This window comes from Boleophthalmus pectinirostris, unplaced genomic scaffold (assembly GCF_026225935.1).
Source record: "Boleophthalmus pectinirostris isolate CB_2022bp ecotype Guang Dong unplaced genomic scaffold, ASM2622593v1 HiC_scaffold_7, whole genome shotgun sequence".
In the NCBI taxonomy this organism is placed as follows: Eukaryota; Metazoa; Chordata; class Actinopteri; order Gobiiformes; family Gobiidae; genus Boleophthalmus; species Boleophthalmus pectinirostris.
In genome coordinates, this window is record NW_026571473.1 from 22,896,721 (window position 1) to 22,924,645 (window position 27,925).

The 27,925-nt window shown below is 38.8% G+C and overlaps 1 protein-coding gene and 1 long non-coding RNA gene across 3 annotated transcripts; one reads left to right on the top strand and one right to left on the bottom strand.

Annotated features, from left to right (window-relative positions):
* The first annotated feature begins 253 nt into the window (after nt 1-253).
* On the top strand, nt 254-1,930 carry LOC129412056 (uncharacterized). The gene is made up of 3 exons (XR_008633552.1): nt 254-414; nt 1,250-1,509; nt 1,623-1,930. It is a non-coding gene; the product is annotated as an uncharacterized LOC129412056 (long non-coding RNA).
* kita (KIT proto-oncogene, receptor tyrosine kinase a) lies at nt 1,896-27,600 on the bottom strand. Of its 2 annotated transcripts, none has more exons than XM_055164845.1 (21): nt 27,240-27,600; nt 23,246-23,533; nt 21,017-21,301; nt 20,314-20,453; nt 19,276-19,447; nt 18,554-18,740; nt 17,614-17,729; nt 17,041-17,155; nt 14,576-14,760; nt 11,747-11,853; nt 11,530-11,656; nt 10,749-10,853; nt 9,613-9,723; nt 9,302-9,443; nt 8,520-8,608; nt 8,254-8,384; nt 7,184-7,306; nt 6,711-6,822; nt 6,524-6,623; nt 6,203-6,308; nt 1,896-3,827 (listed from the first exon to the last, which is right to left on the bottom strand). In XM_055164845.1, the coding sequence occupies exons 1-21, from the start codon at nt 27,292-27,294 to the stop codon at nt 3,651-3,653; spliced, it is 2,973 nt and encodes a 990-aa protein (XP_055020820.1). In that variant the 5' UTR covers nt 27,295-27,600; the 3' UTR covers nt 1,896-3,650. The 2 variants fall into 2 exon arrangements, with proteins under 2 accessions (XP_055020820.1, XP_020774454.1); XM_020918795.2 differs by having other exon boundaries at nt 19,276-19,468.
* Nucleotides 27,601-27,925: the final 325 nt, after the last annotated feature.

The window sequence follows — 27,925 nt, forward strand, 5'->3', positions numbered from 1 at the left end:
ACCCTTAGTAGGCAAGCCTCATCTGATTTATGCAAAGCTATTAAATGTAGAATTAAAAATAAGACACACCTTTATATTTTTTAGTTAGTTTTTTTTTGTTTTTTTCGTACAAACGGGCAGATTTAGACCACAAACAGTAGCTGGGAAGAAAACGTCATTCTTATCAAATTTACAGCTGCAGAGGGTAACCACAGCGAGTTGGGCAACCCACCACATACTGACAGGAACAGCATTTTAAAGCCTGGGGTCAAATGTTCAGACTCTAACTATTAACTGAATATACTTATATATCTGAATATATTTTATGTTATGATTCATTTTCAGAGTAGCTGTCTTTACCAGGCCCAAACCCAGATAAACTGGACATAGGAGGTATGAAGCAGTAACTGAACAATGGGACAATTTTTGTTTACTGTAAGTATAATTTTATTCAAAGGTCCTATACGTTTGGCAAAACTGACTCTTGTGAGCTTTGAGCCATGTTAGAATGTTTTTACCTCATCAAAAACAGACCTGAAGTTGTGTTTTGTTCCACTCACACGTCTGAGTAACCCTTATTATTATTATTATTATTATTATTATTATTATTATTATTATTAGTCTGTCTAGCATCCCCAAATCTAAGAATGCTCTGGTCCACCTTGTGATGTCACAAAGCAGAAGTTACAAATTAACAACTACCTTTAACCTTTTATTCAGTAGAAATTGGCAATTCCAGGGCTCAAAATACCCAAATGATTCTAGTGAAGGTGTAAAAAGTCACAGAATGTTTTCAGTCTGAGAGAGGAAATCTCTAGTCTAAATATGCAGGGCTTGTGTGTTAAACATGTGTGAATGAAACAAAACAGAACTGCAGTTATGTTTCTGATAATGAAACAACAATACACAGATCAGAAAACAGTGTAATATGGGTCCTTTAAAAATATAATTACAAGATATGATTATATTCATTTCTTTGTAAAAAAAAAAAAACAAAACAAAAAACAAGTTCTGTATTTTGCTGAGTTAGTTAATGAATTAGTTAATTAGTTGATGAATAAAAACTGAACCCCAGCTAGGTTGCTTATCCTCTCCATCTCCTGTAGAACAAAACAGCTGGCCTGAAAAATGTGTACAGTGGATTGAAAGCCTTTAATTGTAATCTGGTGTAATCTCAGTCATTGCCTATTTTTGTGTAAAACTTCCCTAAACATGCGTAGAATGAATGCACTTGAATGGTGGGATTTCCTGGCTGTCTCTTATCGCTTAGATCCTGAAACAATGGTCTCCGCCCACGCTCCGGTCCGGTTTGGAGGGTCTGGTCCGAGTCCTCCTTGCACCCTCAGACCAGATGTTCCTGACCAAAGCGTGCTGAGCAGGAAGACCACTCTTATATGTGAGGACTTGGGGACATGGATGACTGGACGGCAGACTTCCTTAACACAAAAGTCCAGCGGATCTGAATGACTTTAGTCTTGGCAAGAGCAGAGGAACAACCTGCTCTGAGCACGTGCAGATGGCCAGCAGCATGTAAGCAACAAATGGCCCTCATATGTGACTTGTGAAGAAAGAAACAAAGAATATTGAGAGAGCATTACACAAATTATCCATTCTGAAATGTGTATCGTATTATGTGTTTACAGATTCAATTTCAAAAACATTGTCCAGATGACAGCCTTTGAAAACTCTTCCACCATCTCAATTAAATATTAGAGGCCCATGGTTATGCTGTCCAGGTCTGGGCAGGGTCTAAACTACTGATTTTCTGGTTGGTCAGCAAACTTTGAGCCACTTCCATTGTCTAGAAAAACCATACAAGGGCTGCAGTACTCTTACTCAAATGAAATTCTTCAGATGTTCAAACCTTCATTATCATTAAAGCTGGATAAGAGTATGAGGAAAAACTCACTTGCCAGTAAATTTTATACTTTTATTTACATTGACACATTTTAATAGCATCACATCAAATGTACACAGTGTCACTAAAGCTTTAGGTTAAATAAATATAGAGCCTCTGCAGGGGAGGAGGAGGAAACTGTCACAGGAAAATAGTCTCTTTTCACTGTGCCTTTTAGACAGTGATGGTGAGCCTCATTATAACCAAGCAGATCGACGTAAGCGCTGCCAGGGTTAAAGTCAAGAAAATTGCCAAAAAGTAAGTGATTTTTTTTGTTAAGTTTCCATGGTGACTGACACACAGGGAGCGCCTCCAGTTACAATCAACATTTCTGAGCACATTTAGGCTAAGAAAATACAGCATCAAATATTCTGCACCGATGTACCATATCTTCATTTGTCCAAAAGCATCAACTTAAAATATAATACGTACATTAATATTTACATTGACAGTAGAGTAGAGACTGTGGGTTCCTATACAATGATAAGGAGTGGCACCTCTTTAAACCTTCTAATACACTTGCATACACACACTATTTAGGTCTATCCACACATACAGGACACTTACATCCACCAATGGGGAAGTCCTATGAACATAGAGGTGCTCAAATCCCCAAAGCTGGATCAAGAAACAGCTGGAGAAATTTGGGAAAACTGCTACTGGCCGGATAGCAATAAGGCCGACTCTAAACCATGTTGTGTTGTGGCTCGGACCCCTGTAGCTTTCCCAGTCCTCACTGCAGTCCACTTTAAAATGGCATTCACGTGACCCTGATTGTATCAACTTTACAATGCAAATCTATCTACACAAAAGTTTCCTTCATCATTGTGTTTCAACGAAAGGGAAACTCATCTCAAAATGGCAGTACCGTCTGGTCTAGTGCTTCTTGTAAACAATAGTCATATACTGGATGCAACAGAGTCAATTTTACAACTGTACAAAACTCCAAAGGTTAATCTCCATCTTTGCTTTGCCACCCACTAAAATGTCACCAAACACACACTGGAAGCTAGCGTACCAATTCTAAAAGAAACATTTTAAGACACTGATGTTTGGTAGGCTAATCCATGTAAAATACAAATGAGTTTGCTAAGTTTTAGGTGCACCCGCATGTCTGCTCTCCCTGTCTAATAGCTTATATACTAGTATTTTTTTAAATCATTATTTCAACTGAATTGGCCCCCAAATATACTGTTATCTCCTTCATTTTAACAGAGCTGAACAGGTGAAAATAATACTGACAAAAACAAAATAGAAAGCTGCATTTCATGATATGAAAAATGATGTGGAAAGTTCCTTGAAGTGCCTCGAGTGCTTAATTTCCTCCGAGAATTGCAACCAGTATCACAGTGCTACATGGATGCATGGCAGAAACAGTGTAAAGTAACAGAACTCAACATAAAAAAAGAAAAGAAAAAAAAACTATAGAAACAAAATATGGTTTATGAAATGTGTAAAGAATTTGTAACTGACAATAAAAAAGTCATAAATGTGGTAGATGAAAGTTTTGGAGGAGCGTTTCCACCTCTTTGCACCAAACCCCAAAACAAGGGAGCAGTTATAGTCTGTTAAATGTCCTCCCAGTACCAAGCAGGCTGTAACGTAACACGCACAATAAAAGCCATAGATCTTGGTCTCTGTTTTGCCTCTGTCCCATCTGTGGTAGTTAACTCCACAGGTACGAGAGCAGTGAGCGGCCGTAGGTGGGCGTTGGAGGAGGAATGTTCTTTTTTAACAGGCACTTTAAGGGACAGCCATGGTGGGGCGTCTGGTGTTAAACTCTCTGGGCTCTCAGAGTGGTCCCCTCCAGGAAGACCTCATGCTGGAGCAGTAAGGGCTGTGTCTGCAGGTCGTTGTTATTTGGGGGGTGGACCAGACCGGGACTTTGGGAACCAGGCTTCTCTGTGGATCTCGGCGTCAGTGTGAGTCTCGAGCTAAAATTCAGGTAAATCTACAAAAAGCAAAGAGGTGATAAGTGATTTGGCACAGACTGTTGAGAACAATAAGTATAGCAAAGGAAATGAGGATTGTAAAATGTTCTCCTACAAACCATGACTAACAAAGTGTGAGTGCCCATTCCTCTTCCACAGACAGAGATTGTTTGATATTCTAACTTTTGAGTGGATAAATAAACAATTTTGTGAAGATCTGCCAGGAGACTTCTGTTGTGATTTGAAGATTTTGAATCAAATTAAAATTGAGTGGTTTAACTTTTCTGGTGGAGGGTCTGTCAAATGCTTTTCTCCACAGAGGTGCTCCATTGCTTTGTCTGGAATAATTCCCAGACAAACCTGACCAAGTTACAGGTAAGATCTGTGGAGAGGCACCTCGCTCAGACAAAATTTTGTTTCTCTATGTATTTTTGAACTATTAAACCACCTGTAATTGAATAAATGTAAAGTAGAGCTGTTTAATGTCTATTTAATTGTGGAACATTCCAGACATTGACATATCCAGCAGGTGACGGACCCCCAACCAAAAAGTTACACGGTGCACCTTTAAATTGAATTTGACCCTTGTGGCAATCATTAGACTTGCCAATTTGATATTAATGTATTGTTGGTGTCTATGATTGAAACTAAATCCTACTTACTAACTGCTCCCCTGGTAAAATGATATCCTGTGTTACTCTTCTAGCCTCTAAGTGGTCATGATGTTATGGCTGAGCCAAGACTCAAATGGTTAAAATATGACAGAGGGCCATTGTGGCGCAGTGTTCAGCCTCTGGCCTCACAGCAGGGTACTTATTGGTTATAATGTCCCATTGGCCACAATCTTTGGTCTGTAGTTTCTTCCCACAGTCTGAAGACATGTGTTACTGTGTGAACTGGTCATCTAAAGTGCCCGTAGGACTTTAGAGAAAGATCTCTCAGTGGTTGCCCTGTGATTTACTGGCACTAGTCCAGTCTGCCCTGTACTCTGCCTTAGGCTTTAACTCAGCTGGAACAGACCCAGATCCTGCATCAGCCTTGTTAAGGATAAACACTGGTAAATAAATGATCTGATAACATTTCGAACATTTGAGCTTCACTTACAAAACACAACACAGGCCTAATGTGATTGTCTGCAGATTTCTCAGATCTTCTTTCGGGTTTTTCAGGCTGATAGAATTTTTATTTATTTTTTAAACCTTTGATAAATTAAGAGTGACTTGCTTTTTATTCTTTTTCTAAAATAGGAATAACTTTACTTACTTTACTATTTTGTACTATTTTGTAATTAAACTCTTAAATATTGTATCTCTGACACATTTTGACATCTATTTGAAAGACCTGTCACTGTTTCTAATTGTGAGATTTACAGTACGAATCCCTGTAAGAAAAAGTAAGAGAAAATTACGACCACGTCTGTACAGGGTGCACATGCCTCAACACTTTATAAATCGTTTATCTTTTTAACATGTTAAATCTTGATTAACCATTATTGAATCTGCTGCAAGGGCCCACAGAAGCCTCCAGGAGGCCACCGTTACAGCTAATAAATACGCTATTGTTCTGGTAAAAGTGTTTTTTAGTGCATTTGGACCAACATTTCATAAATAATTTCTATTATATTTGCTCCAGCTGGGATCTTAGTCTCAAATCTTGTGTCCAGTTTGAGAAATTGTTTTCCCCAGACATATTTTTATATGTTGCAACACCCTATTTGCAACATAATATAATTAAATAATGCTTGATATGTTACATATTTTGAAAATATTTGGCCAAAATGGAACCAAAACTCATGTAATCTGGGATATAGAGGCCTGAGGTATAGTATGTATATAGGCTGCACTTCTATTTCTCAGCCTCCAAAACATGTAAAGCCATCACAGTTTTGAAACTAGAAAAGCACTCAGAGAGCACAGACCTCTGCCAAGGACTACCCCCATTTTTTATATAAATTGCGATAAAATCAGTCTTCTGGATCAGATCCGGATCAGCCTTTGGAATATGAAAGAGGATCCCTGAGTCAAATTTCATGGGGTTTGGTCAATAATTAACGGAGATATTGAGAAACAAAATTTTTGGCCCCATTTACCACAATGTTAACTAAAATTTCAAAGTGATCCAGAATCCAGGATTTCTTCCGGATCACCTCCAAAATGAAATCAGTTCTTCCTTTTCACATTTCCAACAAATCCTGAAAATGTCATCAAAATCGGTCCATAACGTTTTGAGTTATGTTGCTAACAGACAAACAAACAAACAGACAAACGCCGGCAAAAACATAACCTCCTTGGCGGAGGTAATAAAGCATTTTAAATGGTCAAAATCTATATTTTGATATTTGGATTCATTGCATCCCACCCTGCGATGGAGGACATGGATATGGCAAAAAACCTACATGTTTAGTGGCATCGGACAGCTGCTGCTCAATCCTCTCCACGACCTTCCTGAAGGGGGGCCTTTTGACGGGGTCAGGGTCCCAGCATGATTGCATAATCTGATACCTGACAAACACAAAAACACATTCTTTCACTTTACATCAGTTTTTCACAGAATCTCAGACAGGTAACTTCAGGCAGTGGGTGTCAACAAAATGAAGAATTTAGTAATCAGTGCACCCAGTTCAGTCCTGTTAAGTTTAGACTGGTTTGCTTCAGTTGGGCTTGTGATCGTCTTCAAATGAGTATAGGTTTTGTATAATCTGGTGGTTTTCACTTACATTTCATTGGGTGCAAATTCTGGGGCATCCATCCTGTATCCTTCTTTTATCATTTTGTAAAACTTGGCATCCACAGGCATTCCAGGATACGGGCTATTTCCTGCCATGTAAAATATATATAATAAAATTCTACTGAAATGAAGCACTATAATTTTTACTAATATATATATTAAATAGTCACGCTTACCTAAAGAGAAGATTTCCCAGAGCAAAATGCCATAGGACCACACATCACTCTCAAAAGTATAAACGCATTCAAAGATACTTTCTGGAGACATCCACTTCACTGGCAACCGTGCCTAAATCAGAATCAAACAAAGGAAATCTCACCACAGTGTAATAAAGTCATTTGTACAGACATCAAGCTATATATAAACTAAAGCATAGAAAAACATAGAGAAAGGTATGCACAAGTAAAGAACATGAGAGGTACAGTGCATGTTTAACCCCACATTTTTGAATAGTTTAAGCCAAATAAAACAGTACAGTTTTTTTTTTTTTTTTTTAGCATTTTGCTTTGTGGTGACAATAAATCTTATGAAAATCAACAGGGGCAGGGGCATTTCAAGTACAATCACTATCTTATGTTCTCCCAGAGGACTATTAATACAAACTAGGGGTGTGTGAATGATTATGTAATTTCAATGCTTAAAGACTTACGTTGCCTTTAACCACATAGTTGGAGTCTGTAGTGATGTCGCGGGCCAAACCAAAATCACAGATCTTAGCCACTCTTCCTTGTGTGAGAAGGATGTTGCGAGCTGCCAGGTCTCGATGGATGCACTGAACCACAAAATGCACTATTAGTCAGATATTATCTTATATTATATGCAGATAGTGACAGTAATGTTTGTTGCTTAGTGGCCTGACCTTTTGAAAAAGACAATGCACTGTTAGGTCTATCTGTTTATCTATCTGTCTATCTATGCAGTCTATACTGTATATGTAAGGATTTATAAGTATGGCCCTAAAAGGACAAAGGATAATGCATAACATTAAACCTGGCAAAGAGGCTAGAAGGACTAAATGTTATTATTAGCCAAAACAAGAAAACCTCTGCATTTGGTTAGTTCAGTGTTTAGTGTTTATACTCTCTGTAGTATGAATGACTGATTCCCTTTCTGATGCTGCATTTCCACTCTTCACACAGACTTGACACAGACGCTGACACTGATACGTGATCTTTGTGTGCACAGTATCTTAGCCTCGTTGACTGTTAAATTTTTCATCAACATGCTTCGACATGCATTTTAGATTCATTTACTAGCAGTGGAAATACAATCCATTCTGTGATGACAACACCAGGAAGCAATGTTTTGGTCATTTACGTAAAATCTCCAGTTGTATAATGATTGTTTCATCAATATAACTGACAAGAGTTTGGCATAAGTTGTGTTATTAATGTTATTAATAAAAAGATAAAGTTGTAAAAGCAAAACTTAATGAGAAGCAAAACTTAATAAGAATAATTATAATGAATTAATAATTATAATGAATGAAACTACTAGTTTTCACTGACAACATGTGTTAATATTAATGTAGTAGGCTGCCAATGCAATGTCATAAATCAGTAACATCTCAAAGTGTAAATAATATTAGACTGAGTCATCCATCTTAATTTTGAGATCAGACAAGACTCCCCTGTAGCTAAATATGCCCAGTCAACTGTGTTTAATGACAAGTAATAACTACTACATAAATGATATTGAAGATACTGAGTCAATGCTTACATTTTTGGAGGCCAGAAACTCCATGCCTTTGGCCACTTGATACGAGAAGCTCAGGAGGTCCTCAGTGTCCAGAGACAGACCATCTTCTTCAAACAACTCATTCCCTTCATCTGCCTCAATGTAAGAGCCACCTGTCAATCAAACATCACATATTACATCAAACATCACATATTACATCAAACATCACATATTACATCTCTCCATATTGCCATTTCTCCCTTCCACCTATTACATAATGACTGAATGAATGTGAATGAATGACTTGCCTTTCCGTATCGAGCACCTCTTCTCGGACGTGAGCGGGTGCGTGCCAGCGACAGAAGGCCTCATGGTCATGTAGCCGTTCAAGCTGTCACTGTGAGTAGGAAAAGAGCAGTCTGTCTCAGCTAAGCACAGCATCCCTCCAAACGCTTCAGTCCAAAAAGATCAGCCTACGCACGATCTGTAAACACCACTACTACTACTATCACATCTACTATGCCCCACATTCAAAAGGAATTATGTGTTTTCAGCTAAGAGAAAAGTAACTGTCTTGTTTATTATATGAATGAAAATTAGCACATGACGTGTTAAGGTGTGATTCTAAATCAAGGAAATGACAAACATGTATGACTAAATAAAGACTAAATAAAGTAACAGTAAAAGTTACAAGCTTTACATTTTTTATATTATTCATTCATTCCATACTCAGTAAAGGTAAGATACAACTGTTGCCAGAGTTGCACTAGGGCAGACTGATGAAAGCAAGGCCGCCAGTCTGCAACATCGGCCCCTTTGATCAACAATCACTCGTGCACAAACATATTCACATGCATTCATACTAGACAATATGACAAAATGACAACCAAGGCAATGCCATAGACCAGTACTAAAACAGATCTACAGCAGGACTAAACCAGGGCTAGAACAGGTGGTAAAAATGATGCCATTTAAAGCATTATCATATTTGTCCAATTTCTAGGATATTACATACAAAGCTACAGAAGTCTAGGGGTTGTCTGAAAGAAAAGACTGCATGATGTACTTTCAAAGCCCAAAAGCTCCTTACCCATTGGCCTCTCGCTGTAGCAGCACGTTGCGGTAGTAGCAGTCCTCCTCGTTCTTGTAGCAGATGAAGAACTCTCGTTTTCTGCGCAGGAAGTTGAGCAGGTCTCCGAAGCAGCAGTATTCTGTTATTACCAACGTGGGGCCTGCGCAGAAAGAAGCGTGCCTTAGGGAGCGAACTCAAACAACAAAACAGTTACATGTGTCACTCAAATGTAATGAGCTCTTCAAATACCAACAAACACAAGGAGAGACAGTTGGAACATTATCCTCAAGCCAAGTTTCCACATTCATAATCAAACAGAAGTGCCCCACCTCCCACAGTGCACGCTCCCAGCAGGTTGACAATGTTCATGTGGTTCCCCAGGTAACTCAGCACCTTCAGTTCAGACATCAGTGCTTCTTTCTCTGTGGAATGGGCACTCGCTGCAAAAAAGAGACATTTCACATTTTTCACAAAATTGTTCAGATGCTTGCTACATTACTTTATAAACATGGCTGTTGGATAGGGGTGTAACAATATCCAAGTCTCACGATACAATATCGTCACAGTATGAACCTCACTGCACGATATTTGTTGTGATATCGTGGGAAAACTCATGATATGGAAGGGAGACTCACGATTAGAGATGTAACAATATCCAAATCTCTCGGTAAGATATTTTCATGATATACATCTCACGGTACGATATTTATTGCGATATTTTGTGGAGGCTAACACAACTGTTAATATGATACTCTTAAAATGCCTTGACAAGACTTAATCCAAAGAACTAAGACTTAAAAGTGCTTAGAACTTTTATTTCTTCATGTAGTCTACACTGAAACAGAGCAAAGGATCATGGTCTATGTAGTTCCCTCTGTCTTTTTTGCTGCACCATAACTCTTAATTTAAGCAAAGAGACTTGATGGTCCACGATATTATTGTGAGAACTTTGACGATACAATATCATGATATTTTGGTTATTGTTACATCCCTAGTGTTGGACTGTAAAAAGTGCAGGAAGACCCTCTCCAAAAGTATATGCTAAAATGCACAGAGCCTAAAGTCATGATATAGTTGATCAGACTGGTTTGTACCTAAAGCCCAATAGTTAAACATTACTTAACTAGTGATATATTCATAGTAATAGTTGGGCCACTTCTTGGAAGGACAGTATGTTTACATTTCTACTTTGCCAAATAAATACTATTTTCTACAGAAGCATGCACATCCTCTATAGGTCCATGGTTAAGAAGCACTGCTCTTAGGTCTTCAATTGTTTAAAAAAGCTTTTCAACTTCATATTTACTGTATGCATACATCAATACAGAGAACAAGATCTTCCAGATGAAACATTGAAGCTCATATATTGTGTTAATGAAAATGACTAAAAGGTAAATACCACAAAGTTTGTCATTTGGCATTTTTGTTGAGGTTATTTGCATGTATTTGCATTTGTGTTGCTTACATTTTAACATTTTCACGGCTACTGTCATGACGGAGTCTGCTTTGGAGAGGCCATACGCAGTTGCCTCCACCACTTTCCCAAAAGCTCCAGATCCCAAAGTTTTTCCTACAAAAACAGACCAAGATGTTAAGGTGAGGAGTGGTCTCTTCCCATGATCTGGCAGAGTGCCATGTTACTGGGACATCCGTTTGTGCCCTGGGGCAATTGATGTAGCACCTGGATACGCTGGATCCTGTTGGAGGAGGTTCACTGAAACAACAGCACCAAGTGTCAACATAGAGTGTTGACAGTGAAGGAGCGGGACAGCCTAAAGACCAACTGTTGAACCGGTTTAAGGCACTGACCATAGACATGAGTCACACTTCATATAGCGGGCAAATATACACAAGATACTGGGCTCTATCATCTCAGAGAGAGCCTGATGGAGGAACAATAGTAGTAGTAGTAGTTTTCTGTTGATTGCTACTGTTGAGCTTATGTTTCACTTCATTTCACTAAATTTCAATTCCTCAAAAAATCACAAAACATAGACATTTAGTTGCAAACCAGAGCAAAACATCAGTTTGAAAATATACTGTTGGGGTATCCACTGTAATGTGCAATGATGTTTTAATTTTCTCAGTATGGCTTCAGCTTCACTGTAGATAATTTAACTCTTGCAACAAACCAGTAAATGTTCACGGTGGGAGTGCCCCTGAGTTACAGCTGCCTTTAAAAAAGCCAAGACACATCATAAATTGTTTGTAATCGTGATGATAAGTGCAGAGATCAGAGCACCTACCAAATCGCAGGTTATTCCTTGGAAACTCCCACTGGTGATCATACGGTAGCTGGGTGGGGTCAATATACACATAGTTGTTTCCATGGATTCCCTCGATAACTTTCCACTGGATTTGATATTTGGGTTTCTGTCATGTCAAAGAGGCATTCATTATATTGTGTTTCTATGGATCTGTCTGGTATGAACATGCTGGCACAGTCATGTATGATAGTTTTACCTTTAGATACTTGTAGAAGAGTGCGATGAGAACCAGACAGAGGACGGCTGCTGCTGAAGCTGTGCCAATGAGCAAGGGGGTGAACAAACCATGAGCAACTGTCTTCTCTGCAAACACATACAAAACACAAAACATTTAATATCTTGGGGAAAGCTGTCGTTTCCTCATCAAAAACATAGCCAGACTTGTGTTTTCGTTTATTCACATATGCTTAACACATAAACCCTGCAGGCTGAGCTCTTCTCTCAAACAGAAAACACTGTTCCACCTTGTGATATCATGTGGTCATACAGGAAGTGCTCCACCATGTTTTTAAACTCCATACACCTTCTCTAGAATCATGTGGATATTTTCAGACCTAGAATTGCCCAGCTCTACTTTTTTTTTTACAAAGGGTAAAAGGTATAGTTGTTAACTTGAAAACTAAAACTTCATGACATCTAGGGGTGGGGCATAGCATTTTGGGTTTTGTAAACAGACTGAAAATAAACACACACGCTCAAACATGTGTGAATGAAACAAAACACGACTCTAGGTAACAACACTGCAACGTGGTTTGAAGCTCACAATACATAACGCATCAATTTTGCATTATATAGGTCCTTTAATTGTTGGTTTACATTATTCTCACACTGTAATTATTTTTGTTCTAATTATTTGCTAAGCTGATTGGCTTAAAGGTTGGGTGTTGACAGTGTAAATGGTCATTAGGCTAACAACATGGATTAATTCTGCCTGAAACCCACTCCGGTCAGTTCACAGTGCACTAATCTAATTAAATATGTATACATTGTGTCTCACTGATTTCAACTGTCTGCTTTCCATATGTCAAATCCTTTTAGTTCTATATCATTTTCACATTTCCTATATTTCTGTAAAAAAGTGGGGTTGTCATCATGTAACCACTGTGTCCTGTTCCTTTGTCTTGGCCTGATGCCTTATTGTTTTGCTCCTCCTGTACAGTGGGGTGTAATAAGCTCTTTAGAGATAAGGAGCTTTCTTTCTTTCTCCACTTCGAATCTGAGAATGCCGAGTCTGCAGGAAGTAATCTGCACTAAAGCTGTCAGTGGATACTAGAGCTGTGTATTGTGTTCATCGCTCACACCTCCAGCCCCCCGCCGTCCTCTAGGGGCCCCCACCAAGAGCCCACTGTCCTCCTAACACAGACATAACCAATCACACCTCTTAACGCTCACATTCATGTACCTCGCCACAGTGACCTCCTAAACGTGTGCTCCGTGAGCGCTTGACTTATCGACCCGGGACAACTTCACAGTACTCTGAGTCTACCTACTCTCTCCTCTCTATATTCCTTGGTTGCAGCTTCCTTTTATATGCAACATTTTGAGGATTTTTCCCATTCGACAGATACAATATTTAGTTTTACAAGGCCCATATTACACTATTTTCTAACCTGTTATAATGCTGTTTCCTCACCAAAAAACTAAACTAAATGGAGTTGTGTTTTGTTGTCATTCACAAATGTTGAACACACAAACCCTGCATATTTTCTCTCAAATTGAAAACACTAATGCAATGTGGTAATACAGGAAGAGCTTGACCCTGTTTTAAAACTCCATACATGTTCACTAGAAACATTTGAATCATTTAGCTTTGGAATTGCTGGTCTTTACTGAACTAAAGTTAAAAGGTAGATGGTTAATGTTAAAAAAGGTGGAGGAGGGCATTTTGAACTTTGGAGATGTAGACAGATTAATAATAAAGGATTACTCAAACATGTGTGAGTGGAACAAAACACAACATTATAACACGGGTTAAAGCTCACAAGAGTCAATTTTGTGTATTATTGGACCTTTAAATTGTTAAGCACTATAGCAACTATCTTAATTTCTCATTATTGTGAAACCCATGCATAGCAGATGGAGAAGCCGTTAGAGTAGAGCGGATTTGGAGACAGACTATAAACAATGGCGTGAGATAATGGCTATCAGTAACATCTTTTTTTTAGCCAATCAACTCTGCCCATCTCCTACACATGTTTACCTTACAACTTGTGCCAGTGCATATACGGGCTGAACCCAGGCAAAACGTGCTTTCAGTAAATATTGTGAGCCAAGAAGAAAATCTCATTTGGGGTTTACAAAGTTGTGTGAATACAAAAAGAAAGCCAAGATCAGATTTTCTAAGCTGACGGGTGCACAGAGTCACTGGCAGGTGATATGCACTTTTAAGCCAGCAATACAAAACTAATAAAGCTAGTTAAAAATAAAAAGTAAATAATAGTTTCCAAATCCCATAGGCTCAAGCTGTAAATGCAGTCTCCAGTGCTCTTCTGTCTGACATATTAATGACCAAAATCCTATGCAACTGCTATAGTAACTGAATGTGAACAATAGAGCTGGTATGTCACAATAATTATGTGTTAACAAACACAACAGCAAATAAAAACTATTGCTGAAGGTCCACTAACTTTTCAGGTGTGAATCTAGTTACACATTTAAGATTTAAACTTATCTATTTAGCATTTATTCAATTACAGGTGTTTTTATTGCAAAAAATACACAAAAAACCTGCATTCTCACAGTCAGTGGGTTTGATTCTCCACTGATCTGCCCTGTAACCCATGGAGAAGTTTAAACCACTGTGAGAAACTAAAAGTACCATGTAGTGACAGAAAGATTGTGTATAATCTTTTACAACTGGCTCTTTCTAAACATCGTGGAAAATGACATTATCACAAGCAGAATCCACAAATAAATCCACAAATAAATCCGCAAATAAATCCAACCATATCAGTAGTTATCAGTTCAAACTTGGCACTGAACCACCAAATGTATTCCCAACCATATGTGGCCTTGAGCTCCTCACCGCTGATAGAGAAGAGCATGTAGGCCTGCTCTCCCTCTGCTGTGGCCACACACTCCAGCGTACTGAAGCCTCCTCTGCTAATGTTCACGCGGCTCTCCACCCCTGTCTTCCCAAACAGAGGACTGAACAACGTCACAGTCATCACATTCTGCTCTTCCTGTGTGGCATTCACCTGCTGTGAGCACCTGCAAAAATCAATGAAAAACCACAACATAAATCACATTCTCATTTGACAGCTGTAAAAGTGAGTTTGAGTTATGCTGAGTAGGGGGTGTGATGCAAACTGGAGGTACTACTAAATCTGAAGCTGTTATTAGTTGCTTCACTGGAACAACAACAGGTGAGCTGAACTCTCTCACACATAAAATTAGCAGTTTTTCCAGTTACGCTCACCTGTTTGTTGTAAATGAAACCTCTAAACAGGACCATGAACGCTCGTATTGATCACAGGCTCCTGAAAATGTGCTGTTTGAATCCATTTTGTTTTTTTCTTGAGCTTTGATGCTATCTCAACACTTTTTTTGAGCAATATTTGTTAATTTGTACATTGTTTCACCATGTTGACTGTATCAAAAGCTAGGGTGACCAGACATCCCTGTTTACCTGGGACTGTCCCAGTTTTAAGCCCTGTGTCCCCTGCCCCAGCAGATTTATCCAAAACCACCAATTTGTCCCAGTTTTATACATTAAATGTCCCACTTGTCCCTATTTTTGACCAATTTGATCCCTGCCAACAGTAAAAAGAGGCATAAATTGTCATTTGTTTAGGTAAAATACAGAAAAGCTGCTTAAAAATTACCAAAACACAAAGAAAATGTGACTATACTGACTCAGATGGGTCGAGTGCAGAACAGTTTTCATTAATTATACACTCCTTTCACAATTTTATTATTACCAACCAACCCAAACCAGGAGTGTCCCAGTTGCCTTTGAAAATCTGGCCACCTAAGAAAAAACCTGTCATTGCAAAGTATCAATTCAGGAGTTGTAACTGTTGGTAGTTCTGTAAATTTTCCAGTTATAAGTTAAGTGATAGTCCTGATAAAGCCTGGTTTAGATTTAGTTTGGAGCTGGTTTAGTCATAGTTTAGTCTTGGTTTAGTACTTTAGTATAAAGGTGCACTATGTAACTTTTCTCAAGGAGGGTGCCACATCTGCTTGTCTCCATGAAGGAGATATTGCTTTGCTCAAAATGTTCCACAATATAGCATTAAACTTATCTTATCTTGCATCTACTGATCTGCAGGTGTTTTTTTTGTTCATTGAAAACTGTAACTTGTCCTAGTGGCTTCACCTGCTTCTCTGCAGGGAGGCAGATAAGTTTAATAAAGTAGGAGATCCTCCTCCAGAAAAGTTACATCGTGCACCTTTAATCAATCTAATTGCACATACTAGTATCGGTAAATAGTTTAATAGGTAAGCAGTAAAAAAATCTTTGGTAAAATTGTGTATTCATTAAGGAACAGAGAGTTGCATGGTTGCTCCCAGGTCATACATAGGCTAACCCAGGTCACGCTACGTCCTGTTTCCCTCAGAAGACCTAATTGGATTCATTGTCATCTAAACGTTGGGATAATCACTTATGATTCATTGCACGGATGTCCCGCCCACAACTGCAACAACAGGTAGGCCCGCAAGGCAGTTGGTTTTATATTACTGAGCAAAACTAGTGTGAACAATACTTCATCTAGTATTATATTTAATTGAGGACAAAAATGCACGCGTTATTATCACTAATCTGTTTTTTCACGTTGCTGGTTAATAATCACTTCTGTCTTCCATGGACTTTTTCAGTTTGGACACTAAGCCCCCCATTTTTCATCATATTTGGTTTTATGGCCACTATTTTAGATTAAACTATGTACTATGCAAATATGAAACCGTGACTTTCCGTTTAATGTATAACTCATCTGATATCTACAAGCACAAACCGATGCAGGTCAGCAGAGAATTTGAAATATATCCTTTAGTTAATCATTCAGGATATGCAAATATTGGTGTAATATGTTGTGTATGTCCATTGTGTCCTAATGCAAATAGACTATGCATTAAAAATTTTTGACAGGTCTGACCTAAGCTATTTTGAGAGTCAACCTAATATATCTCTTAGTTAACCAAATATTGAAGCTGCAGCTTAGAGTAAATAAGCATTGTCTGACTTCGACAAAGTTTAGCGAGTTCAGTATGTTGAAAACTCTACACTACTAAATCACATTACATACATGCAGTTTAGATGAAGACACAAGAATCAAACTGGTGCATGCTCTCAAATCAACAGTACAAGCACTTAACGACATTTAATCCAAATATAAAACACCATATTGCATTGCATGTCTTATCTGGTACTTTTCAGGTCATTAACACTGCATTGTGATGGTACACGATGTCTATGCCTCAGCCGTCAGAGTTCCTTATCAGAAGCTGAAACACAATATAAGTTGATTTCTGCATACAACTCTGACTCACCTCACATAAGACTGCTCACAGTAGAACCACGTGATCTGTGGAGCGGGGAAACCTTCAGCCACACAGCGCACCTGACCATCCACCGGGCCCATGTGTTTAACAATCTCTGGTTTACCTAAAAAAAAAAGTTTTTAAAAATTACATCTCAGCACGTCTGTGACATCAATTAAAGATCCTAAACTTCACAAAAATGACTCATGCAAGCTTTAAGACATGTTAGAACGTTATTACCTCATCAGAACAAACCGTTGTATTCCCACACGCTTGAGTAACGCTTTATTATTAGTCATGACATCATAAGGTGGAGAAGATCTCAGCGTAAATATGCAGAGTTTGTGTGTTAAACGTGTGAATGACACTAAACACAACTCTGGGTATGTTTTTGATGAGGAAACAACATTATAACATAGATCAGAAAATAGCGTAACATGAGCCCTTTAACAATACAGTAATACAATATTGGTCAGGGGTATAGAGCAGGACCTCTTCTCAAAGCTTAAAGGTCATCAAACATGTTGTGTTATTGATGTGAACTAGAAAAAAGTGATTGAAGGGAATGGCATTTGGACTTACTGATGACAAAGATGGTGAATGACTGGTTTACTGATGTGTGTCCATTTGTCGCTTTGAAAGTGTAGACACCGCTCTCCACTATCTTCAACCGCACCAGCCGCAGCTCACTCACAAACCTGAAACAGACAGAAGAGTTAATTGTACTGCTTGTAAATGCTGTTGTTCAGTCATTGCATGGATAGTGGTGTGACTCAAAATCAATTTTCCAAAATTATCCGCATAGATTTACTGATTTTCAAACATGACTGCTTCAAAAGAGCATGTCAGACTTAATTGAAGTGATCATGTATAATTAGTAAGCAGTACTAATTACAAAACTGCTGTTTGTTCCTTTATAATGATGTCCTGAGGCAAGAACCAAATGTAATATGCTTAAAATAGCCCACCATTTCAGTCAATGGAACTCTGGGTTTGTTGTAAAAGGGCACTTCCAATCCTGACAGTTTCCATTTCAGTGGAAACCCTGAGGCCTTCTTCAAATTTCAGCCAAATTTCTCACGTAGCTGCACTCGGCCACTGACCCGGCTCCAAAGCACGGTGTTACATTTCTCTAAAAGGTGATAATGAACTTTTTGCCGCTCCTGTGTGGCACTTCAATTGAGTGTTGCGGTGTGCATTTTACTGGTACATGTTAAATAATGTTAAATATCACTGTTGAAATGCTGTGATTCTAGAACTGTCACTATTGTTACGACTATAAACAAACAGGCCGAAACAAGAGTCAGGTTTGTGAAGATGCAAGCCCACTCAGTCTAAGGACACATGTTTTTCTGTGCAGTAAACATAACTTAAATGAAACAACAACAACATGCTTTATTTTACTGTATTGTCTAAAAAGTTATGCAAAGGGATTTAAATTAACTGCACCCTTCATGACAAGTACTACTGGTTGTGCAGGAGCAGCTTCTCTCTGCAGCAGTTGTTTGACTGAGCCTTGTACCTGTACTGGTGGAAGTACGTGGTGATGACGTGATCCGTGGTGTTGTGGAGGCCAAACTCTCTGAAGGACCAGGAGAAGCTGTGTGGTTTGGGGTAGGCCTCCATGTCCACCTTCAAAGTCAGACTCTCCCCTGACCGGACGTGATGGGTCGTGTTCGTCTGCGGCGTGAGGTTAATAAAACCCTTTTCTGAAAACCATAGAGCAAAACAGTGCCACTTTTAAACATATATTTGATATTTTTTAATTGATTTGTGTAAGATAGGCTCTTTTAGGATGCATTACAGTGCTGTGTGCTCATAGACTGTACAAAGAAGTGGACTGAGGGATAAAATAGCTAAATAAAAACACTAAGATCTTGTAGAGGGGCTTAATATGAACATTTAAAGACCAAAACGATGATGTTCACTGCAGCAGTTACAAAGAGAGGGGTGACAATTTGTGACACCCAGAGTGTTTGGAGCTGAAAGTGCCCCCATGCTCACTTCCTATTTTGAGTGTGGCGGCTAGCAGGTTAGTTATGTCCATTTATATATACAGCCTATGAGCATGACTGATGATTAAAATAATCAAAAAATGCTCTGACACAGAAAAAATATGTGCTTGCAGTGTCAACTCTCAATTCACAACAAAGTGCAATAAACTCAAGATATGAAAAATACCGGTATATATTTACAAGGAGTGTAAAAGGATCTAAAAACAAACAAAAAGAGACTAACACTAACCGTAAACATCGAGCCAGAGCGACTGTGAGCTGACCCCCTTCTCGTTCATTGCCTTGCACTGGTAGCGGCCCGTGTCCTGGGGCACTGCGTTCTTAATGTTGAGGGTGGCACTGCTCACATATTCGATCGGCTCCATCTCGATACTGGTTTTAGTGCTCACCTCTGCCGGTTGCTGTGGATACCAGACGGCACCCTGTCAACGCCCAGAGATCTCTAAAGATTAACCCCGTCTGCACGTCTCTGCGCGCCAAGCACACTTACCAACAAAGACACGCACACGCACGAATGGATGCAGTGCAAATATACATAACCCCAAAGAAAACAGGGGCAATACTGACCAATGTTGTGTAAAAGTAACTGCAGGACCTAATGGTGAATGTGAGCAGAAGTTTAAACATTTGATTGTTTGATTGTTAGTCTGTTTGATCATATCTCCTTCAGGGAAAGGCCCTGAGGGAGCTACAGTTTTGATATTTTGCTAAACAAATTATGTATTTCTGGATTTATTTGAACAGGATACATTCCCATATGGTACTTTAAAAGGACGATGTAGTCAAACTTTTTACATTTAGACAACTACATACTCAAACTCATACTCAAAAATGTACTTTCTACTTTCAGCTATAAGTACTATAGAGGCGCCTCCACTACTGTTATTACTACTTCATTTTATTGCTACTATGTCTTCTATTTATTACCTACCGTGTTGCCAAGATAAATAAAATGAAACATTTAAATAAATCAATCAATCTTTTGTTGTGTCGCTACCAGTTGCAAGCTCTAATATAATACAATCTGAACTGCTGCTTTTGAATAGACCAGTTTGTTTTTGTTTTTCAAGGCAGTTCTAACTCCCATTGACTAATACAGTTCTGCCTGAGACTGTATTTTGATTTGGCACTACACACAGGGAGCAGCAGATGTTATTTTCAAAGGTAACTGATTGGCTATGATTATCTGACCATAGCACATCTCAATCCTGATGTACAGTGCTGTGTCCCAGGACAGTACAGAGGTCTAGTACAGAGGGGCACTAACCGAGCCGGCCGGGGTCAGCCACTCCAGCTGGATGTCACTGTTGACGTTGGATGTGTTGCAGGTGAGGGACAGGTTCTCCCCGCGGATGAGAATCATGCGCTTTGGAGCCTGCATGTCAATGACAGGTTCAGCACGGGGGACTGCACAACCAAGACAAGAAAAAAGACTGTCATTTTAATTTCAAAGTTAAATCTATGCTGGGTACACTAAAACAGAAAGCTGTAATCACAACCCCCCAAAAAATCTAACTCTACTACAGCTGCTGCAAGCTTTAATAATATGATAATTAAATGATTACCTTTTTATTTTAAAAATACATTCTTAAGTAATGATAATAATAAGATTACATGAGCACTTTTTGAACCCTGAAAGGTGATTTACACAAGCTAAAAATAAGAATGTAAATTAGCCTAAAACTTGATTTATGTAAGATTAAACAAAGACTTACATGGAATTAAACAAAGAAAAAAATGACAAAAAGTTAAAAATGTATGTTCATGTCTAAAACATTGCTAAATTAGATTAGGAATGATGATGTGGTATCTCTTCTGACAAAGACAGAAGATACCACTGAAACATGTCAAGGTAATACCTATATTTTCTGAACAAACAAATGAATGTGAAAGCAACTCTAAATCAGCATCCTAACTTCTAGACCACATATTTTAGGCCTATTAAATGTTCACGCGCACACATAGCCTACCTGGTTTTACAGTGAGTTGGTAGTTTATGGACTGGACCTCCTTGTCGGCCAGTATTCCTTTGCAGATGTAGCAGTCATTGTACTCCTTCTGTGAGTTGGAGATGGTGATGCCCTGCTCCAGACTAGTGGTGTATTCTAGACCAGTGGGCAGGCCTTTACCAGAGCAGGTTTGAAGGTGCAACTTATCCAAACTTGGGTCTGTCGCTAAGCAGGGAATAGTCACTGTATCTCCTTCTCGTGTCAATAAATGATCCACCATTGATTTTATGAAGGGATTGTCAGGATCTAACAAAAGAAAGAATGAAACAAATGTGATATCAAAGCTGGAGGCAAAACAGTCAATCATAAGTGCTAAAAAAACACTTGGGGTTTGCATTACTGCCAGAGACTTGTTGTAATTTACCAGACATGCTGCCTTTTACACCTCAACCTGGCAGTGAGTTGGTCATTTTCATCATCACAACATTGTCAAACAAACTCTGATTTGTTTCTCACAAGCTCAAACAGAAATGCAAACTCTCATACACCCAGCCCTGTTTCAAAATAATCTTAACAAAGGATAGAACGCTCCCATCCGATGCATTTCCAAATGCTTTATTGCTTTATTACTATAATATCCTACTAGCTACACCCACTGAACGTGCTTAGACTTCCTTTCCTTCACCACCACAAATAAATAAATACTTAACTTTATTGGACAGCTTTCACTTGTGTTTAGTAGGTGGGTGTGGTATGTTGGCTTATGGGTTAGATGTATAGACTGTGTATATATATATATATATATACATATATATATATATCTCCCAAATCCCAAATAGGAAGTGCTCATGGGAGCATTTCCAGCTCCATCAATTTTCGATACAATCAAAAATGTTCACCCCTCTCTCTGTAATTGCTATTGTGAGCCTCGTCATTTTTAAATTAAAATGTTTATATTAACCAGCTGTGCATGTTTCTGGTGTTTTTATTTCACTATTTTGTACGTAAGTAAATTCCGATTCATAATATGAACCTGGCTCTAGATATAACTCACTCCTATAACTGCTAGTCTCATGAGCTTCATATGACAGGAGCTGAATGCTATAGGTGACATTACATTTCACTACTTTATACAGTCTGTGGTTAGAAAACATGCATCAAACTGTAGCCTCTTACCCAAGAACTTGCATTTGAATTAATTATCCTATTGATGATTTTGCTTCTGAAACATCCAGACGATAACATATGTATTCAAATTAATTCAACTGTTTGAAGAGGAAGGAGGGGTAGTCTGTTTTTCACACATAGCACACATAATGATTTCTTAATTTAAATGTGCCACTCTCACTACAATGAAGTCTATAAAAGCTGACCTTACCCCCAGCTTCATACTATCAGTAAATGAGAATTAACAGTTGTTGTTTCAGACATGGACCAGTAAATGATCAACAAAAACAAACAAAACCAACCAACCAAACAAACAAACAAACAAAAAAACACACTCCCAAATGCCCCAATAAACAGGTAAAATACCACTTGAACTGTACCAGCCATGACAATCTTACCATACTGCAAACAGGCATACAAAAATGTTAAATATTTGGTTGTAATAATGACTAAGATGGACCAAAATACAATGATGGTCAATTTAAATCGTTACCTCACAGAAGATTCAGAAGATTCAGTTAACCCATTGATTTTTAGTCTTAATTGGGCTTGGTGTTCAATCAAAAATACTCTAACTCTACGGTGTGATAAATGCAAATAACAGCCATTTGTGTGGTTATACACCTTTTGTGTTTTCATTATATTCTAGTCCTTTCATCAAACATGTTGGATCCTGAGCTTTAGTAATCATGGGTTTCAGGGTGAGACGTAACAATTCTAAACAAAATTGCCTTTTGTTTGAGTTGTCAAAAGAAGCCCATAAGAAGAAAAGGCCATGTGACTGAAACTCATAAATGTATAACAAAAGCTAAATTTCAGGTTTTGAGCGTATCCCTAAATCCAGAAAACACATGCAGAAACCAGCAGGGTGAGTCAAGTGTTACAGATTGATATTTTGAGCATCAGTGGAACCTTTCAGTTACAAATATCAAACAATAAAGACAAAATTTGCCAGTCTCTCAGTACTGGAATGCAGTTTATACTGTTAAGCACAGTCTGTTTCTACTTTGCTAAATTCCTTTGAAGATATAAATTATCCAAATCTGATTCAACACACACCGACATTTTGACAGGGGAACGTACCTCTGACAAAGACATAAATCGATGTTTGTAGCCCAGACAGTTCCTCGGAACAGATGTAGCGTCCCGTATGAAAAATGAGAGCTCGCTGGAAGCGCACCGTGGACATCCCATCCTGTACCTCGGGGCGCAATCTGGAACGGCCCTCCCTCTTCCAGTGCATCACCCTGTCACCCTGGCAACGCAGACCAAAGGGTTGGCTAAGTTCTACCACCATGTACGTCCCAAGGGTGAGGTGGGAGTGGATGACCAGGTTGGAGGTGTCGGGGGTGATGGAAGGCTTGGTGTCACCTGTAGAGCAAATATGGAACTTATTATTCAAACAGAACATGACCCATATCGGTAGCCTGATTCATCAGATGGTTTCACTTTATAGAAACCGTCTGACCTCACAATACTGGAATTTGTTCGCTCAACGGTAGGCGGGCACATTTTTTATTTAATCAATCGCTGTTATTTGGTTGTGATGTATGTAATGCACCGTTAATGGGACTAACTGGTATATTAAGCTTTTCTCAACTCCCGTAGGATGTTCATCAAACATTCTCTTTGTTCCGGTTTTAAATCCTCGATCTCAGGAATCGTTGCCAACACAGAATGTACGGCTCTTTGCTGATTGGCTGCTGCCCGGACTCGCACTTCCAGGGTTCTTGCAAACCATCTAGTGTATTCTAATTCCTGACCTAGTCTCTGGAGAGAAATTAAATTGAGGGGAGGCACTAGGTGGCGCCATCCTGGCTACCATATCGGTCCCTACATAGAAATTGTTACTGCTCCTACAGCCAAGTTTTAAGTATAGGTATTGTAGAATATTGTGGTGTCACGTGAACCCAACCTAATAGATACACACAAGACTTTAATTAATCATAGTATATATAACTAATATGATATTATTATAATATATTACTAATGTTTGTTTGGTTGATTAATCATCTCAATCGACCAACATTTTACTTGTGGACTAATTATTTGACCAGAATAAGAGGGATTTATATGCACAATAGCATGAAGGAAAAGGCATGGAGGGTGGTCCTGTGAAGTCAGATATAAGGTCAGATCCTAGAGATACTGTTTTGAAAGCTTCCACCCCCTCTAAGTGAAAAAACATGTTTATACAGTATATATGTACATAAGAGGTATATGATATATGACATTAAAGGGAACATATTACACTATTTTGACATCTATGTTATAATGTTGTTTCCTTATCAAAACATACCCAGAGTAGTGTTTTATTTCATTCACAAATGTTTACTACAGAAATCCTGAATATTCTGATGTCACTTGCTAATACAGGTGCTCAACTGTGTGTTTAAACTCCACACATCTTCATATGGAATGTGAAATAATATGGATGATTTTAGCCCTGGAATTTCCCATCTCTACTAAAGAAAAGGCAAAAGTTATCTGTTAACCTGAAAACGTTTGTGACGTCACAAAGTGGAACAAAGCATTTAGAGCTTAATAGATATAAACAGACTAATAATAAAAGAGTCAATTTTGCATACTACTGATCCTTTAATGTGCGAACTGAGTCTGTGTCATAGAAATAGCAAACCACAACATCTCAATTAGTTGTATATCCAATTCACTCGGCTGTTGACTGGTTAACATTTGTCAAACTTGCCAAGAAAAATTTGGCATGATGCATTTCCTAACAAAACAATCACTTCCAGAGATTCAACTCCACAAATTAGTTTAGCTTGTAATTACAGCATTCTTAACTAAAGCTGCCAGTTATTGGAGGCGTTTAAATGTTATCAAACTGTCATCAGAAAATGATATCTATATCATCAAAATGCCACAGTGATAATGTTTTGTAAAGATCACAGTGACATTCCAGCAACTAAATCAACAAACTGGTGTATTGTCAGATGGTTATTGTTGAAGGGATGCTTTCTGAAGTTGTAATCTGCAAATCCAACTAAAAACAGGTGGGGGAGAGTGTGTGAGTAATGGTTTTCTCTTCCTCTGTGAAAACATCTCCAAAATGAGGTTTCAAAAGTTGCTTCCTCAAACGCTGTGGGAGTCTGTTGTCTGCAGCCTCCGCAACTACAGCAGTGGGAGTGTGAAGGAGCCTCACAGAGCAGTTTAAACCATTAAGCCAGTTCTAATTATACAAGTATTCAGCTTTTGTTTATTGTAATTTCGAGATAGAAGGTACTACTACTGTCATACTTTATCGTATGGCATACTGGTATATTTCCCAGTCAGATAACAGTAACGTTCTGTAGAAACTGGATTGATAAAATTCCACAGAAATTTTTTGGAATGTTGCTTCTCTGTATAGTTAAAGGTTCTCTTGTGAAATGTGAAAAAGGCAGTAGTAGACATGCCGGACTAGGTCTAATCACAGGTAATGTTGACTTGTACTTGTGTTTGCAGAAGTGGGGGCTGTAAGGATAAGGATGCTAAAGGCTGAATTTGAAAGTAGATCCCCTGACCACTTGTAAACAAACACGAGTCAACCACTCAAAGTAATTAGCTTTGTCAAACTTCTGTTATCATACTAACACAAACAAACACTTATATTCTGTGGTCATTGTAATACAAAACAACCAGAATAAGACAAATGTAACAGCCATTTAGTCCTCCTGTATCTTTTGTCATGTTTTGGTACTTTTGGTTTATGTTCATGACTTAGATGAGGTCCACCTGTGTTTCTGTGTTTGTCCTGAGGTTACACTTTGTACTAAGAGTGGACCACTTTATGGTTCTCCTATTTTGATAAGCTTGACTACCTCTGATGGAAAAGACAAGGATAATGGACTTTTTACAGTCTGTAAAGCTAATACAGATTATCACAGCTTTGTATAGCACTGTATATTAAAATGACTTTCAGTTTATTCTGTATGTATGCACAAAGAGCATTGTCCATCAAAACTTTTTAGAAGACAGTGTGAATTTCTGTTGTGTGGACCGGGTTCTAGATCTCATAAGCTCTTTGATAGTTGGAAGGAAATTAAACCATTGAGATGCTTGTAATTTTACACTGGTGCAAAATTACAAGCAGAGCCTAAATATGAATTGGGCTGATTTAAAACAACAATTGAAAAACTAAGTGATGAACTAATAACTGAAGCGTACTGTGGTCATACATGTGCATGTAAAATTTAATCAGGATCACCAGGAAAAGTTCAAATCAGGAGTGATGAGGAGCTAATTTCTTGGAAGTTTTCTTAATGCAACAATAAACTAGTCAAACTCGCTGCGTTTATCACATGAGAGTTCTGGTCCCTGAGCTGTGGACTTCACTGTGGCCCTGTAGTGACATATGGCACGGCCTCCTGTTCTTACACGAAGCAAAGAGCAGCTGCCCATTACAACTAACAGGGCGCGGGATACAGACCATCCACAGGACGCACAGGGGCCAAATAATGCACGGTCTACTGAAGCTGTGCCAACAAACAAGGAACAAAGTAGGGAGTTGTAGTCAAAGCGAGTGGAAAGAACAACGTAATAAACTAAACTAAAACATAACCAAATTAGGCTGTAAATGTTGTAAAATGAAAAAGAGGTGTTAATGTGCCTCCATCTCCGCCGTAAATGATGGTGCCAAACACGGAATTTAAAATTCAAATTCAGCACAGTGAAATGATAGGACTCTTTGGGCCGCTCTTAAACACGCTCGGAGCTTGTTTAATAAAATGTCAACACTAATTTGCATACCACAAAGTTATCAAGAAACTGTCATCTTTCCCAATGCTGACTATTACAGGAAAAAAGCTCAAACAACAAGTTGAGACTGCGCTGCCGCCTGCGTGCACCGCATTCATTATTGAGAACGCGCTCTTGGCTTACCGCTTAAGTATCCCCTTTCTTTATTATGTGTCGATAAGGCTTTACATACGCCACTTAATAGAAACAAAGAAACATGCCAAGACCCGCGACATAGGAGTACAGTGAACCGACTGACTTCACAAGTGGATTATGCTTAACCCCACCTGTTGCAATAAAAGTAAGCAGTTAAATTGTAAATAAAGTGATAACGCCTTACCTGGGTGAAAGGTTAAGTGCAGAAAGACAGACAAGAGTATCCAATGGTATTCCATAGTGATTATTCCATGGGTTTGACGAGGTGCGCCAGCGGCTCTCTGCTCCGAGCGTCCGTCTGTCTCTCGTCCTATGCTCCTGTGTAGTGGCGTTGGCAGCGCGCTTCACTTGTGGAGAAGTTCTATGAGGAGCCCACAACCGCGTTTAAAGCTGCAGATGCTCAACTTGCGACAAAAGCAGAGGCCGAAGCAACACAGAGATGAATTGCCTGTGCATAAACATGGTGAGGAGCGCTGAAGTGGCGTGCAGGAGGAAAACAGTATGAGCAGGTACCAGTTTAGTCCCGTGTGTCGCTCAGCTGTGCGCTCTGGGACAGACTGTGAGCGGCGGTGGCGTCGTCAACATGTTTATGAGCAGCGCGAGACTCACACACCAGGGGGAGGCGTTTGGAAAGGGGACTGCTTCACACGAACTGACTTTCTTATTTCTATAGGCCGGCCGAAATAAAGTAAGCTCTTCAGCCAAAAACTCAAAATATAAATAAGTAAAATGTACAAGTTAATCTCTAAAATAAAGTGCATCTCTAAATTTTGCCTACTAAATTGAAAAGGCAGTTTAAAGGAGCACTTCGTAACTTTTCTGGTGGAGGATCTGCAACCTGCTTGTTTCAGTGAAGATGTTACTGCTTTA